This window comes from Macaca nemestrina, chromosome 3 (genome assembly GCF_043159975.1).
Source record: "Macaca nemestrina isolate mMacNem1 chromosome 3, mMacNem.hap1, whole genome shotgun sequence".
NCBI lineage: Eukaryota > Metazoa > Chordata > Mammalia > Primates > Cercopithecidae > Macaca > Macaca nemestrina.
In genome coordinates, this window is record NC_092127.1 from 189,699,833 (window position 1) to 189,717,148 (window position 17,316).

Consider the following 17,316-nt stretch of genomic DNA (forward strand, 5'->3'; position numbering starts at 1 on the left):
ATCCACAAATCCAGGACCTAGCAAATCATCAATGAGCCAGGCCACTCTAAGTGGCATTATCTGAACACTGCAGTAAAGGCAACCAGGAGGCAGCCTGGGAGCCAAATTGCACCCATAGCTATATTTTACGTGGCCCACAGGTATATATTTTACAGGCTGAGTGTCCCTCATCTGAAATGCGTGGGACCAGAAGGAATTTTGGATGTTTTCCAGATTTTGGAATATTTGCATAAACAGAATAAGGCATCTTGGGGATGGGACCCAAGTCTAACCATGAAATTCATTTGTTTCATACACACTTTATATATAATACATAGCCTGAAGGAAATCGTATATAATATTTTAAATAATTTTGTGCATGAATCAAAGTTTTGCCCGTGTTTTTACTGCAACCTGTCACATAAGACCAGGTGTGAAATTTCCCTGGCCTCATGTTGGTGCTTAGAAAATTTCAGATTTTGGAGCATTTTGGATTTTGGGTTTTTGGATTAGGGATGCCCAACCTGTATTCAGACCACAGTGTTACGGACATTTAAAATCCAACATTTATGTCCTTCAATTTCACATAAAGTAAGGTGTTATGGATTAAACTGTATCCCCTAAAAAGACAGGTTGAGGTTCTAACCTCAGTACTTCAGAATGTGACTTATTTGGAAATAGGATCACTGCAGATGTAGTTAAATGATCATGAGGTCACACTGAAGTAGGATGGACACCTGATCTAGCATGAGTGGTGGCTGCAAACCAAGGACACCAAAGATTGCTGGGAAACTGCTCTAAGCTAGGAAAAGGAAAGGAAGGGTCTGCTATAGGTTTTAGAGGAAGGGACAATGGCTCTACCGACACCTTAATTTCAGCATTCTGGCCTCTAGAACTGTTAAGACAATACACTTCTTTTCCCTTCTTGTTTTTTTTTTTTTGGTTTGTTTGTTTGTTTGTTTTGTTTTTTGTTTTTTTTTTTTTTTTGAGACAGGGTCTTGCTCTGCCACTGAGGCTGGAGTGCAGCGGTGCAATCATGACTCACTATAGCCTTGACCTCCTGGGCTCAAGCAGTCCTCCTGCTTCAGCCTCCCAAATAGCTGCGACTTCAGGCACCACCATATCCAGCTAATTTTTAAAATTTTTTGTAGAGACAGGGTCTTGCTATGTTGCCCAGGCTGATCTCAAACTCCTGAGCTCAAGCAATCCACCCACCCTGACCTCTCAAAGTGCTGGAATTACAGGCATGAGCCACTGTGCCCGGCCTTTTCTGTGGCTCTATGCCACTGATTTTGTGGTACTTTGTTAAGGCAGCCCTAGGAAACTAACAGATAAGGATTTACATTTATCCTGAAAGACTAGACTATCTGATGCCACCAGTCCACCTTCTTATAGCAACCAGGATTCAGGGCCCAGTTTGCCACAGTCCCCACCACTCCCTATTGCCACCTTGACACCAAGACTGTATGTCCTTGGCCATTCACTATCACATTTGCACAGCCGTTTTCCTTATAGTTGAGAAATATTTCTCTATAACCACATCTCGATCAAAAGATAAACCAAACGGGGCACCTGTATTCAAAAAAAAGGAGAGAAGACCAGCCTAGCCAACATGGTGAAACCCTGCCTCTACTAAAAATACAACAATTAGCCAGGTGTGGTGGCACATGCCTGTAATCCCAGCTACTCGGGAGGCTGAGGCAGGAGAATTGCTTGACCTGGGCAGTGGAGGTTGCAATGAGGCGAGATGGCATCACTGCCCTCCAGCCTGGGCGACAGAGTGAGACTCTGTCTCAAAAAAAAAAAAAAAAAAAAAAAAAAAAAAAAAAAAAAAAAAAAAAGGGAGAGGAGACCTGTGTCTTTGTGGAAGCAAAAAATAGGTTTATGGGTTTAAAGGCGAACTATGTTTTTGTTTGCTTGTTTGTTTTTGGTATCAGTTCCAGATTGGTCCATGTGGGCATTTGAATTTTACAAGCCCGGCTCCTTCAGACGCTGTTACTAGGAAACGGCAGACCTGTGTTTTCCAAAAAGACGACAGTTCTGCATGATTCCAACACAACACAAAGCTCCTGAGTATTTTCAGAACAGGATATGCTCTGATATAAACCAACCCTCAATGTCCCTTAAATCCTTCAAAAGGTTTAAGTATTTATGTTTTTAATTTTGGGTGAATATACCCTGAGGCCTAAGTAGAGAATTCATCAGGAAGTTTTCCATGAATAAATTACAATAACTGGGTCGCACGACACGGCCATATTGATGTTGCTTTGAGAGACAGCGATGACAGGCTTTTCATCATCAGGCATGCCGAGTTGTGTGTGTCCGCTTCAGGACCCCTGTGAAACCTCCCCCCTCCCACTGCCCATCTGCCCTGCAGATCTGTGACACAGTGGCAAGGCAGGGCAGGTGCACCATCGCAGGCTCACCTTGGGCGGTTTCAGACTTTTCCCTCGATGCCTTTTGGAGCGCAACAGCCGTTCTCTCTCCTAGAAGGAAACACAACGGTTGGCATTTCCAGCCAGCCTCACATCTCATGAATCAAAGCCACTGGCTCTCAAAGGGAGCTGGGCCTGCCCATCCGCACCAGGCATGGCTAGTTCAAGTTCTAAGTGCCCAAGTGATGGCTGCTTCTCTGAACTGAGAGCTACAGGGAGAGTTTATTATCCACCTTTTGACTTTATTGTTATTTCATTGAAATATATTCTTCACCCTAAACTGCATTGAGTCTTTCATGTAATGAAGCAAAGATGGATGGATGGATAGATGGATGCATAGGTAAGTGGATGGAAGGATGAAAGGATGGATGGATGGATGGATGGATGGATGGATGGATGGATGAAAGGAAGAAAGAGAGAAGTTAAAGAGGCAAAGTGAGATGGAGGCAGGCAAAATGAACATGACAATTATAATCAAAGCCTTTTCTAGAATTTTGATCACTAGCTTTTCTATTCTTTGAAGACCAGTACATGGAACCATCACACACCCTCTTCGGTGAGCAGAACGCATTCTGTTTCTAAGATCCAACTAAAGCTCCCTTCAGGTGTTCTCTGCCTGTTGCCTAAGCTCCTTTCACAGAGAGCTGTGGAATTCTCTGGGTGTAATTCCCCACCTGCTTAGGACATGCTCAATCCCCTTTGAGAGATCCATGCCCCATATGCACATCCAAAACTCACACAGGCAGCCTTAGCAAGGTGCTGGTCTGATTATAAGGTTCAAGTTTGTGGGCCCAAACTCACAGTCTGCAACTGCTAAGCTAAAAACCAACCAACCAAACAAACAAAAAGTCTTCTCTGGAACAGATCATGCCAAGTCTCTAAAGGCCAAAAGACATCCTTAAAACTGATACTGCTTCTTAACCACAGCAAGCCAGGGAGAAGATGTGAGAAAAGGGTAGCCATGGAAACTGTCCCCAGGTTCCAGTGATCTCATTTAAGCCAAGGCTGCTTGATGGCAGAATGAAGCAGGAATGTGCACACCAGGGTGAGCTTGGTGACTCCCAAAGTCAGCACTGCCTGACCCTGACCCAGCTCAGCAGCATCACTCTGAGCGCCAATGCCTGTTCCTGACACCCATGTCACCAGTGCCGCCCCCACCAGGGGCAGCCGCGCCAGCTGTGCTAGATGTACCAGTGAGAGGTCGTCAATGACGTGCTGCTGCTCCAGCACCTGCAGCCTCAGGAACTCGATCTCCTGCTCATCCCTCGTCAGGCTGAGGTCATTCAGGGAGGTGTGCCGCTTCAGAGAGGCCTGCGCTGACAGCTTTTCTTTCTGCAGCCACAGGGAGAGAGACCACCACAGGGTTAGCCGCCAACAATGTCTGTGAGGGACGGAGCTGGAGTGGAGCTCAGGGGTGCAGGGACAGAAGGATGGATGGGAGGATGAGGGAGAGGATGGCCTGATAGGGCTGTGTCCCCACCCAAATCTCATCATGAATTGCAGCTCCCATAATTCCCACATGTTGTGGTAGGGGCCCGGTGGGAGATAATTGAGTCACGGGTGCGGTTCCCCCACCCCATGAATAAGTAGTGAATAAGTCTCTGATGTTTTTATACGGGGTTTCCCCTTTTACTTGGCTCTCAATTTCTCTTGTCTGCCACCATGTAAGATGTGCCTACAGCCTTCCACCATGATTGTGAGGCCTCCCCAGCCACGTGGAACTGTGAGTCCATTAAACCCCTCTTTTTCTTTGTAAATTACCCAGTCTCAGGTACGTCTTTATCAGCAGTGTGAAAATGGACTAATACGTGGCCATCTTGTCCTGTGCTGGAAGAGGGAACAGGGAAGACCAAAGCCAAGTCCAAGGTGGGGCTCACCATGCACACTGCTGACAGGAAGGGATGGGCAGGGCCTGGGGGTGGAAGATGACATCTGAAATGAGCCTAGAGAGCTGGGAGGGGAAGGCAGGGGAAGGAGAGGACTCCACACAACAGCAGTTACACACACACACACACACACACACACACACACACACACACACACACACACACACACCCCTGCACCTGCTACAGTGCGGACAGCAGAGCGTGTGTGCCATCAGAGCCTCTGTCTTCCCGGCTGTAAAACGGGGGTTGATACTACTCTGAACAATGAATCTGAAAGCATTCTGTAAACTGTCAGCTACAAGACACCCGCCCCAACCACAAACACCAGGCATCCTAGCTGGAGGAGAAACCCCTCTGCAAAGCATCACCAGTGATCATCGTAATGGCTTTCACATGCTGGGTGTCCTCTGGGCCTGTTCCCTGTGAGGTCTTTACATGCTGTCATTTCATCCTCTTGATGATCCTCCAGTGTTGATATTTTCATTCCCATGTATGCATAAAGAAACAGAGGCTCAGAGAGAATAGGGGATGTGTTTAAGGACGCAGCTGTCTGACTCCCTCCGGACACAAACACCCAGAGAACAGTGAATGTGAGACAGGTGGAGAGAAGCGAGAGATATCTGTGACTGACGCTGCTCCTGGTGCTTCGTGGGGAGGTGGGTGGCAGGTGGGGCCCAGAACATGTGAACTGGGAGGTTCAGGGCTGGAGAATCCCAGACAGAGTTGGGAGTGCCAGGGCTGGCCCCAAGGGGCCCACAGCTCACCATTTCCACGTTTTCCCGCGTGAGGTTCTTGATTTTCTCCTCCATCCTCTGGATACTCTGCAACAAATCCTCATTTTTCTTGTTCATCCTCTTGTTTTTCTCCACCAGGGGCTTCAGCTGAACCTCGGTCTCTCGTGAGCGTTTCAGCTGTGGTTGGAAACAGGTACAGAGACTCAGACAACTTGACAACAGACGGCCAAGGTCACAGCACCAAGGTGAGCAGAGACTCAACCCGGTTAGGACCCCTTCTGAGGCCAGTGTCCTGGGTGACACATTTGTTTGCTAGTTGCATGACAATGGGCAAGTTCTCAGCCTCAATTTCCTCATCTATCAAATGAGAATCATGGCAGCTCCTGTATCCTAGGCACATGGTGAGAACTGAATGCATAGTGGTAGTCTCCCCAGTGTTATTTTCATGGAAGGAATTAGGAACAACTTAAATATCTATCAATATTATGACAACTACAGGCACAGCCACCACATGTGAAGGGGACACCTTCCCCATCCCCATGTTATAGACAAAGAACCTGAGCCCAAAGAGAGGAGGCAATGGGCCCACCTTCACAAAGAAAGTGCTAAGAATGCTTTGCACTCTTGCAAAGATTGGTGGTTTGAATTCACCAAGAATTAAACACAAGGGACTGACTCTAGACCCCTGAGTTTACTCCCCAGGCTGTAAATGTTAAGGTAAAATATTCTGATGGTATAGGTTGAAATATAAAATGTACCATGTGACCCATGCATTCTACTTCTAGAAACTTACCCACCCCCAAAAAAATGCCATGTAGAAGATACATGTGTGTCATTACTGACTTGAACCTTTATTTAAAGTCAGTAAAGACCCATATGTATCTTCTACATGGCATTTTTTTTTTTGAGACAGAAGGTAGGTAAAATGACATGGGTCATTTTGACAAAGGGTATCACTATGTCACCCAGGCTGGAGTGTCGTGGCATGATTTCAGCTCACTGCAACCTTGACATCCTGGGCTCAAGTGATCTCCCACCTCAGCCTCCCAAGTAGCCGGAACTACAGGTGTGCACCACTGTGCCCAGTTAAATTATTTTTTGTATTTTTAGAGACAGGGTTTTGCCATGTTGCCCAGGCTGGGCTCAAACTCCTGAGCTCAAGGAATCTGCCCACGTTGGCTTCCCAAAGTGCTGAGATTACAGGCATGTGGCACCTCACAGAAATCCAGAAAGCAGCAACAGCCTAAAGATCCACCACTGGGAAGAGAGTTGAACAGACCATGGTATTTCCACACAATGGACTACTAAGCCACCGGTAAAAAGACAAAGACAGATCTCTAAGCGCTGATGGGGAGTGCTGTAATTGATCCATGAAGTGAAAAAAGCAAGTTGCAGAACAATACACAGCAGGGGAAAAAAATCCCAATTCATAACCATAAAATAAAAAGTCTCGGCCGGGCACGGTGGCTCAAGCCTGTAATCCCAGCACTTTGGGAGGCCGAGACGGGCGGATCACGAGGTCAGGAGATCGAGACCATCCTGGCTAACACGGTGAAACCCCGTCTCTACTAAAAAATACAAAAAAAAAAAAAAACTAGCCGGGCGAGGTGGCGGGCGCCTGTAGTCCCAGCTACTCGGGAGGCTGAGGCAGGAGAATGGCTTGAACCCGGGAGGCGGAGCTTGCAGTGAGCAGAGATTCGGCCACTGCACTCCAGCCCGGTCAACAGAGCAAGACTCCGTCTCAAAAAAAAATAAATAAATAAAAAATAAAAATAAAAAGTCTCTTGGTGGGTTTCAAGGTATTTATTTAAACGTTAAAAACATGTAAGAACCACCCCAAACTAGCAGTAGTTACCTCACGATTTTAAGATTGAGGCCGGGCACGGTGGCTCATGCCTGTAATCCCAGCACTTTGGGAAGCTGAGGCAGGCCGATCACTTGAGGTCAGGAGTTCAGGACCAGCCTGGCCAACATGGTGAAACCCCATCTCTACTAAAAATACAAAAATTAGCCAGGCATGGTGGCAAGTGCCTGTAATCCCAGCTACTCGGGAGGCTGAGGCAGGAGAATCACTTGAACCCAGGAGGTGGAGGTTGTAGTGAGCTGAGATCATGTCACTGCACTCAAACCTGGGCGACAGAGCAAGACTCCACCTCAAAAAAAACAAAAGATTGAAGCGTTGGCAAACTTATCAGTTTCTACTTTTAACTACTTCAGTCTGATCTGACATGTTTCCAGAAGCCTATGATTTTTCCTAATCCACTCAGTAAACTATTATGCAGCTCATGAGTATTTATGAGCTTATAAATATTTAAATGAAGAGTGGAGACATAATATTAGATGTACAGTCTGATTAAAGCAAAAAAAAAAAAAAAGCCTTTAAAAATACTGGAAGGAAGCGAATTTATTTTGATCCTGTTAAAGTTGTGGAGAGGTGATACTTATTGACGCTGTTCACCACTCATTTTTTTCAAATATTCTTCTGATATACTTCCCTTCATAATAGAAATTAGAATAAACATAAAAGTTATGAGGCATCTGTCAAGAAGTTGATGTATCAACTGCCATTACATAAAAATTAGTTTTGCTCTTATCCAGAAAATATAAACATATTCATGACATTGCTATTTTTACTGGAGATTTCTTTTTTAACCAGAAGTCTATGTTCATTATTTTTACAAGTAATGTATAAGTTTTAGTTTACAAGTATATACAATTTTATGCAAAAAAGTAAATAGATAAGCACAAATTAAAATTACCCATAATTACACCACCTAAAAGAATAACTTCTAGCCAGGTGTGGTGGCTCACACCTGTAATCCCAGCACTTTGGGAGGCTGAGGTGGGCAGATCACCTGAGGTCAGGAGTTCAAGACCAGCCTGGCCAACATGGAGAAACCCCATCTCTACTAAGACTACAAAATTAGCCGGGCGTGGTGGTGCATGCCTGTAATCCCAGCTACTTGGGAGGCTGAGGCAGGAGAATCACTTGAACCCGGGAAGTGGAGGTTATAGTCAGCCAAGATCATGCCATTGCACCCCAGCCTGGGAGACAAAAGCAAAACTTTGTCTCAAAAAAAAAAAAAAAGAATAACTTCTAATATTCAAGATGATGACAATGTATTATTGTTCTGTAAACTGCATTTTTCATTTAATTTACTACGAACACATTTCCATGTCAGTTAAATAGGGTCTCCATCATCAATCTTAATGATAGTCTAGAATTCATTGTATAAATATTCCATGATCACTATGCCCCATGCTTTAGTATTGAACAATCGGGTTTTTTTGTTTTTTAATTTTTGATTTGGTTTCGTTTGGGTTGTTAATATAAACAACACTGCAATGAACATCCTCTCCATGCTTCTCATGGAACTTCTCCAATTGTTTGCTCAAGATAAGTTCCTGCAAAAACAAATGGCAGTAAGAGATTTCTTCAATGAGCATGTGTTAGATTTTTAATCAAAAAGAAGAAAGAAGTTAAGTTCAGAGAACCAGAAGGCCTCTGCATTAACTTTCTGTGCAGGGCATGTTTCGGGGACTCGGGGCCCCTTCTTTGCACCCTGTGAGGCACCGCCTGTCTCTCAGGGCTGCTTACCAGTTCATTCCTCTCATCTGCCAACAGCGTATTTCTGTCTTCCAGCTTCCGTATCACTGAATTCAGTTCAGCAATTTTTAGTTGAAATCGCCTCACATCTCGCTCGTCCATATGTTGATCCTAAAAAAAAAAAAAAAAAAAAAAAAGTCAAGACGTAAATGTACTTTGAAGAAGTTGTGTGGAGCCTTCTTAGAAAATTCACATGACATAATGGGTGAGATCCTTATTCAGGGGCCCACATGCCACACAGCAAGGTGGGGAACACGCAAGGCCACTGCACACCTGCGGAAGACTCCACCTAGAAGGCCACTGAGACTTCGAATCCTTCCGTGGCTCCTGGGGACCTTGTGATCAGGCCCTTCCCACCCTGCATCTCTTACAAAGGCCACCATGCACCGGCACCTCACACAGTGTCCAGCACTTTATAATTTATAACAGGAATTTATCCAGGAATTTATAACATCCCCTCCAATGCTGAGTGAATGAGTGAATGAATGAATACATGCTGCCTCAGTGTCCTCTGTGGCTGACCAGAAGAATGCCCCGTAAATGGATGGGGGACCAGCCTGAGGCTGGCACAAGCTGCTGCCCCTCACCTGGACGCCCATGAGCTCCACCATGTCCCCAATCCCTGGCGGGAGCTCTCTCTTTGGGCTACTGTGGTGCCGCTCGGCCTCCTTGACCTGAACCAGCTGCTCATCCAAAGCCTCCTTCTGCAGAAGCAGCTTCTGGGTCTGCCCAGCCTGCACGCCAAGTTCCTTCTCCAAGGCCAGAATCACGCGGTCTTTCCCTTTGATCTCATCCATCTGAAAAGGAGAAAGAATAAGCAGTCAGCCCTAGGGGCTTGTGACCAAGGAAATCTCTCCCCTGCTTGGGGCCTTCAGCCCAGGGAAAGGCCAAAGCAGTGTCTCGGGCCTGAGTCAACTGAATTCAGTAAACTCCAGATGCAGAGCAAGCATAGCCCACAGCCCAGGGCTTGTTCCCTGTCACTGCCCCAAGACAGAGGAGACAGAGCTAGGGGTTAAGGCACATATATATTCAACCTGACACACGTACTGACATCAACGTATGCTCCTGTGTCTCTTATGTTAATGAAATAAAATAAAACACTGCCAGCCCCCAGCCACGCCTCTGCAGCTCAGCTTCTTGGCAGAGTTGGCTTCTCTCTCCGTCTCCAGGCCCATGTCTCCCTCTCAGTCATTGACCCTCTCCTGCCTGGCCACAGCTCCCCAACACTCACCACCAGACAGCTCCTGCCAAGGTCACCAGTGCTCTCCTGGCCACCGAACCCACCAGATGACATTCTGTCCTCCCGCCCTGACTCCATCACTCACTCCCTGACTTCATGACCTCCTGTTCCCTCTCCCCAGGGTCACTTCCCAGTTTCTATATTCTTTATAGACTGTCTTGCTCTGGCTGTCATGGAAGCCTGGAGTTTCCAAGGCTCAGGTCTCTTCTCACTCTGCATCCTCTCCAAGGCAGCCGGGTCCTTCCCAATGGTATCAAGCCCACGGATGCAGCAGATCTTCCACACATGCCTCAGCCCTGACTTCTCTCTGAGTTCCACAATCACAGAACCAGCTGGCTGCTTCACACCTCTGCTTGGATCTCGGAGGGACCACAGCTTCCCCACCTACAAACCTGAACTTAATCTTCAGTTCACCCCCAGCCCTGTCTTGTCCAGCCTTCCTACGGGGGAGTGTCAGAAGGGACACAGGCTCAATACAGTGGGCCGGGTGACAGTGCGGAAACCACACCAAAAAAAGTATGCAGAGGAAGTGTCAGCCCCAGGTCATCCACTCTGGCTTTTTCTGGATGCTCCAGTGAGGGCACTGTCCTGGTTAGATAGCAGCCCCCCAAGACCCATGGCCTTCCCGGAACTTCAGAACGGAACCTTATTTGGAAAGAGGGTAACCGCAGGTGCAATTAGTTAAGATGAGGTCATCCTGGAGCAGGGTGGGCCCTTATGACTGGTGTCCTTATCAGAGGAGAAGACAGACACAGAGGGGAAGGCCGTGTGAGGATGGAGGCAGAGGCTGGAGGGACGCGGCCTCAAGCCAAGGAACTCAAGGTCAGCTAGCAACACCAGCATCAGGAAGAGGCTGGGAAGGATCCTCTTCCACAGCCTTAGGGGGAAGTGTGGGCATGCAGACACCTTGATTTCAATCTCCTGGCCTCCAGAACTGTATGGGAACACATTTCTGTCATGTTAAGCCATGAAGTTTGAGAGTATTTGTTGCAGCAACTGCAAGGAAACAGACGCAAAGGCTCCTCCTGCTCAGCCCGCTCATGTAGCAGGTTACATTTCAGTGGATTACGATCCAAAGCTCTTACTTCTAAATCATATGCCTTGATTTCAGACACAGACTGCCACAGCAGAGAATTCAGGTGAAGGGCCCTGTTCTGATAGCAGAGAGAAACCAGCTAAAATCCCACCCACCCCCCAACCCTTACCATATGACCATGGGCAGGTTGGGCCACCTCTCTGACTCAACTTCTGTCTCTGTAAAATGTGGACAATAAGAAGACTTTAGAACCAACTCTGCCTAACTGTTGAGCAGCTTTGGAGCAACCATGGGAAGAACCTGGCACAGTGCCTGGCATATCGCAAGCCCGCCATCAGTGTTCGCTGCCACTCTTAATCTCTTCTAGCCCCTAGGTAACACGAGGCTATTTTATTTTAAAAGAAGACCGCTAAAAACTGAAAAAATTACATAGCGATGAGAGAAGAAAGGAAATGGTACCCCTAGATTCCAGACTGACAGGTTTTCCAGCCAAGTACCACAGTGCTACAGTTCTGATGTGGAATTTCCGTCACTTGCAACCAAAATAATCCTAATCAACATAGAGCTCAGGAAAGAACAACAAACTTGCCAGGGGTATCACTTCTCTCTTATGTGCTAGTTGGGAGCTAGGTACTAATTTATACTTCAGAGCTCTCTGAGGCACCTTCTTTGGAAGACAAAAGGCTGCTTCCATCGGCCAGGATGATCTCTTGGCCCCTGCAATGGGTGCCCCATGCAGTTTCTCCTAAGCAGCCGCTGAATGTGCCCACTGTTCTCCCTGGTGATGGTCCACCAGCATCTACCTGCTTGGGCCAAATCCCAAATCCCGAGTATTGCAGTTTCCAAATGGGTAGGAGCACCGTCCGTTGCACAGGAGGAATCTTTAAACATGCTGAAAACACCACTGCCAAGGTAGATGCCAACCCCAAAGCAAAAATCATTATGCAGAAGGAGCTTATTCATTTAATTCGCTCAAGCACGTTTTCATTAACTCAACACACACTGAGCTAAGCACTATCAGTGGGTGCTGAGAAACATTAGTGAGCAAAAGAGATCAGACTCCCTGCCCTGGGAGCTTCCATTCTGCGGGACGGGGGAGTAGGCAATAAACATATTAAATAAGCAGACATGGTAGCGATTCAGAGTGATTTGTGCTATGAGGAGAAAAACAACAATAACAACATCAAAGTGAGGGAAATTGGTAGGGGCAGCTAAGGGTGTTGCAAGCCAATAGTCTGTCCATCATGGGTAAGAGAGGGTTCTCATCTGCCCCTCAGTGTCAGCTTTGCAGTGAAGCCCCCACTAGCTCCCCACAAAAGGCAGCACCATCGCGAGCAAGACATCTCCAGGATCCCAAATTCTCCACCTGGAGGAGCTCCAATTCCCCCTTGTCCTAGTAAGTGAGACAGAGGGCTTCTGCCCCAGCCACCACAAGAAAGTTTCCTAGAAAATATTCTCAAACAGCAGAGACGGCATCTAGAAATGGCCGGCCGGCCAATGCAGAACACGTTCCAGAGCCAGCATGAGAGTCCTGAGGCCCCAGAGGTTAAGACACTGGCAAGCTCATGTAGCAAGAGGCAGGCACACTCACAGTTCACTGACTTTACTCCTGGATCACAAGCTGAGCTCTCAGTGATCCTACCTCACTGCCCTTGGGACCCGGATGAAATCCTGAGCTTCCTGGAACTGCTCACCTGACCGTATGGAACATCCCTCAGCTTCCTTCCTGCATCCATCTCCCCTTCTCCCACACACCCAGTCTTAGCATGTGCAGTAGGAAAGGGGTGGAACTAACACCACTGTAAGTTCCCAGGGCAGTCCCTGATTGGCTTATGCCACCCAAATGTCCCAGCCCCAACAGTAATTGCTTCAGGATGGATGCACAACCCAATCAGAACCAATGGCCAGAAGAGGGCAGCGCCAGGATCCTCCTGTTTTTCTTTAGGAGCTGAGAAAGGGACTCTGGGCGGTGTGGTGTAAGAACACAGGACCTGGCATAGTGGTGGCATCCCCCCAACACAGCATGAAAGCCCACAGCCTGGGAATGACACAGCGGGAGGCAGAGCAGAGCCCAAGAACCCAGGATCCTGGATAACATCGTTAGTGCACCTGGAGCTGCTCCTACAGCAAATTCCATGACTTCAGTTGGGAGAGCCAATAGACTCCCGTGGCCTAAGCTGGTTTGATATGGAATTTCTGTCACTTGTGACCAAAAGAATCGCAATCAACAGAGTTCAGGAAAGAATGACAAACTTGATGTTGGCTATCGCTCCTCTCAATGCTAGCATGAGCTAGGTACTATTTTATACTTAAAAGACACTCTCTGAGTCTTTAAATCCTCAAAGTGGACATCATTTACCCCAAGTTACATGCAAACTTGAGGCCCAGTGCTAACACTCCAGTTAGCAGCAGAACCATGACTCAAATGCAGATTGTCCTCTCCAAGCCCTCACTGTCCCCTCTGCCCCGAAGGAACAGAGTCTGGTTGTTTCTCGGCAGTCAAGTATACCAGGAAACATATCTCAGTGAAAACAAGCCCACCGACCCATGACTGATTTTGTGAGCTCCACTTTATTGCAAAGTTTGGGGGACTCAAAGACTGAAGCAGAGGCCACTATCCCAACATCCATTCTCATTCTTGGTACCTGTAGTGAGGTGAATAATGTCCCCCAAAATGTCACGTCTATCCCGAAAATCAGAATGTGACCTTATTTGGAAATAGGGCCTTTGCAGATGAAATGAAGATGCACATTAAGATGAGGTCATACCAGGTTAGAGTGGACCCTAAACCCACTGATTGGCATCCTTAAAAGAAGAGGACACCTGTAATTCTAGCAGTTTGGGAAGTCAAGGCAAGTGAATCACCTGGGGTCAGGAGTCTGAGACCAATCTGGCCAACATGGTGAAACCCCGTTTCTACTAAAAATACAATAATTAGCCAGGTGTGGTGGTGCATGCCTGTAATCCCAGCTACTTGGGAGGCTGAGGCAGGAGAATTGCTTGAACCCAGGAGGTGGAGGTTGCAGTGAGCCGAGGTCACACCACTGCACTCCAGCCTGAGCAACAGAGTGAGATTCCATTTCAAAAAAAAAAAAAAAAAGAGGAAGAAGAAGAGGACAAGATGCAGACATGCAGGCTAGAAGGCCATGTGCCGGCAGAGACTGAAGTGGTGCAACTGCAAGTCAAGAAATGCCAAGGACTGCCGGCCACACCAGAAGCTGCAAGAGGCCGGAAAACACTTTCACCCTAGAGCCTTCCAAGGGAGCATAGCCCAGCTGACACCTTGATTTGGGACTTCTGGACTCCAGAGCTGAAGAGAAAATAAATGTCATTGTTGTAAGCCTCCAAGTGTGTGGTAATTAGTTAGTGGGGTGAATAATGTCCCCCAAAATGTTACGTCTACCCCAAAAATCAGAATGTGACCTTATTTGGAAATAGGGCCTTTGCAGATGAAATGAAGATGCCCATTAAGATGAGGTCATACCAAGTTAAGGTGGACCCTAAACCCACTGACTGGCATCCTTAAAAGAAGAGGACACCTGTTAGAGCTGCCCCCAGGAAACTAACAGAACACCACACCAGGGTTTCTCAGAAGCCATAGGCCACACAGTATGGGTTCCAGGATCACCTTAAACTAGAACATCACTGCCCCATGTTGACCATGATCACCTTAAACTTGAGCATCACCATCCCATGTTGACCATAACCACCTTAAACTAGAGCGTCACTGCCCCACGTTGACCGTGACAGCCTTAGAGTGTCAAAATCCCATGTTGACCATAACCATCTTAAACTAGAGCGTCACTGCCCCACGTTGACCATAACTGCCTTAAACTAGAGCATCACCACCGCAGATTGACCATAACCACCTTAAACTAGAGCGTCACCACCCCATGTTGACCATGACCACCTTAAACTAGAGCGTCACCACCCCATGTTGACCATAACTGCCTTAAACTACAGCATCACCACCCCATGTTGACCATGACCGCCTTAAACTAGAGCATCACCACCCCATGTTGACCATAACCACCTTAAACTAAAGCGTCACTGCCCCATGTTGACCATAACTGCCTTAAACTAGAGCATTGCCACCTCAGATTGACCATAACCACCTTAAACTAGAGCATCACTGCCCCATGTTGACCATGACTGGCTTAAACTAGAGCATTGTCACTCCAGATTGACCATAATCACCTTAAACAAGAGCGTCACTGCCCCATGTTGACCATGATCGCCTTAGAGTGTCAAAACCCCATGTTGACCATAATCATCTTAAACTAGAGCATCACTGCCTCATGTTGACCATGACCACCTTAAACTAGAGCGTCACTGCCCCATGTTGAGCATAACTGCCTTAAACTAGAGCATCACCACCGCAGATTGACCATAACCACCTTAAACTAGAGCGTCACCACCCCATGTTGACCATAACTGCCTTAAACTACAGCATCACCACCCCATGTTGACCATGACCGCCTTAAACTAGAGCATCACCACCCCATGTTGACCATAACCACCTTAAACTAAAGCGTCACTGCCCCATGTTGACCATAACTGCCTTAAACTAGAGCATTGCCACCTCAGATTGACCATAACCACCTTAAACTAGAGCATCACTGCCCCATGTTGACCATGACTGGCTTAAACTAGAGCATTGTCACTCCAGATTGACCATAATCACCTTAAACAAGAGCGTCACTGCCCCATGTTGACCATGATCGCCTTAGAGTGTCAAAACCCCATGTTGACCATAATCATCTTAAACTAGAGCATCACTGCCTCATGTTGACCATGACCACCTTAAACTAGAGCGTCACTGCCCCATGTTGAGCATAACTGCCTTAAACTAGAGCATCGCCACCTCAGATTGACCATAACCACCTTAAACTAGAGTGTCACTCCCCCACGTTGACCATGATCGCCTTAGAGTGTCAAAACCCCATGTTGACCATAATCACCTTAAACTAGAGCTTCACCATCCCATGTTGACCATGACCGCCTTAAACTAGAGCGTCACCACCCCATGTTGACCATGAGTGCCTTAAACTAGAGCATCACCGCCCAATGTTGACCATAACCACCTTAAACTAGAGCGTCACTGCCCCATATTGACCATAACCACCTTAAACTAGAGCGTCACTGCCCCATGTTGACCATAACCACCTTAAACTAGAGCGTCACTGCCCCATGTTGACCATAACCACCTTAAACTAGAGCATCACTGCCCCATGTTGACCATAACTGCCTTAAACTAGAGCATTGCCACCTCAGATTGACCATAACCACCTTAAACTAGAGCTTCACCACCCCATGTTGACCATAACTGCCTTAAACTAGAGCATTGTCGCTCCAGATTGACCATAATCACCTTAAACAAGAGCGTCACTGCCCCACGTTGACCATGATCGCCTTAGAGTGTCAAAACCCCATGTTGACCATAACCATCTTAAACTAGAGCATCACCACCCCATGTTGACCATGACCACCTTAAACTAGAGCGTCACCACCCCATGTTGACCATGACCGCCTTAAACTAGAGCGTCACTGCCCCATGTTGACCATGACTGCCTTAAACTAGCGCATCACCGCCCCATGTTGACCATAACTGCCTTAAACTAGAGCATTGCCGCCCCAGATTGACCATAACCACCTCAAACTAGAGTGTCACTGCCCCATGTTGACCATAACCATCTTTTCTTCTTGACTTTTACTACCAGGCATCCTAATGTGTAGACAAAAGTCTAAAAGCCTTCTTGCATTTCTAATCCAATCCAGCTGACAAAGAAATGAAACTGGCAGCCCATCTCCTGAATATGTTGCCATGGGCAACAGGTTTGCTTAAGGAGTGATATTTATCAGACAGGGTGTGGGTGAATAGGAGAAATGGACATTTGATCTTTTCACTCCTTCTCCTAAGTGGGCCATTTTGGGTGAAAACCATCCACACAATGAGATACCTGAATGGGGGAGATTTTTGTTTGGCATTGAAATGGAAACGGAGCCTTTATGATACTAGATCCCTGCTACATTTTAAATTAAGCTCAAACCGTCTCTTGTGCAAATACACAGGGATTTTTTTCCCCCATTTTACTTCTCTTACATATACATCTTTCCTATAACAGAGGAACATATTTTACAGGTATCCTATTACAGAAACTATAAGCTGCTAGATGCTTTAGCTCACTTGCTTGTTTAATTCTAACTCTCGGCAGATATGGGAATACCCCATTTTATAGGTGAAGTGCTAAAGGCTTGGAGACAGTAACCACCTGTCCCAGGGTCACGTGGCAAACAAACGGGGAACCCAGAATCACCCAGGGCTGCCTCTCTCCAAAGGCTTCTCTTCCCACCATGTGATGACTCCCCCCGAACACACACCCATGAACACACGTGATA

General features: G+C 47.0%; 1 protein-coding gene across 5 annotated transcripts in view; it reads right to left on the reverse strand.

Annotated features, from left to right (window-relative positions):
- LOC105483914 (janus kinase and microtubule interacting protein 1) overlaps window positions 1-17,316 on the reverse strand; it is a 179,743-nt gene that overhangs the window by 53,779 nt on the left and 108,648 nt on the right. For all 5 annotated transcript variants that reach the window (XM_011744997.3, XM_011744996.3, XM_024793414.2 and 2 more), the window contains 5 exons: window positions 9,229-9,438; window positions 8,633-8,752; window positions 5,065-5,211; window positions 3,606-3,746; window positions 2,406-2,465 (listed from right to left, as the gene is read on the reverse strand). In XM_011744997.3, coding sequence (XP_011743299.1) covers window positions 2,406-2,465; window positions 3,606-3,746; window positions 5,065-5,211; window positions 8,633-8,752; window positions 9,229-9,438 — 678 coding nt within the window. The remainder of the gene's footprint in view (window positions 1-2,405; window positions 2,466-3,605; window positions 3,747-5,064; window positions 5,212-8,632; window positions 8,753-9,228; window positions 9,439-17,316) is intronic.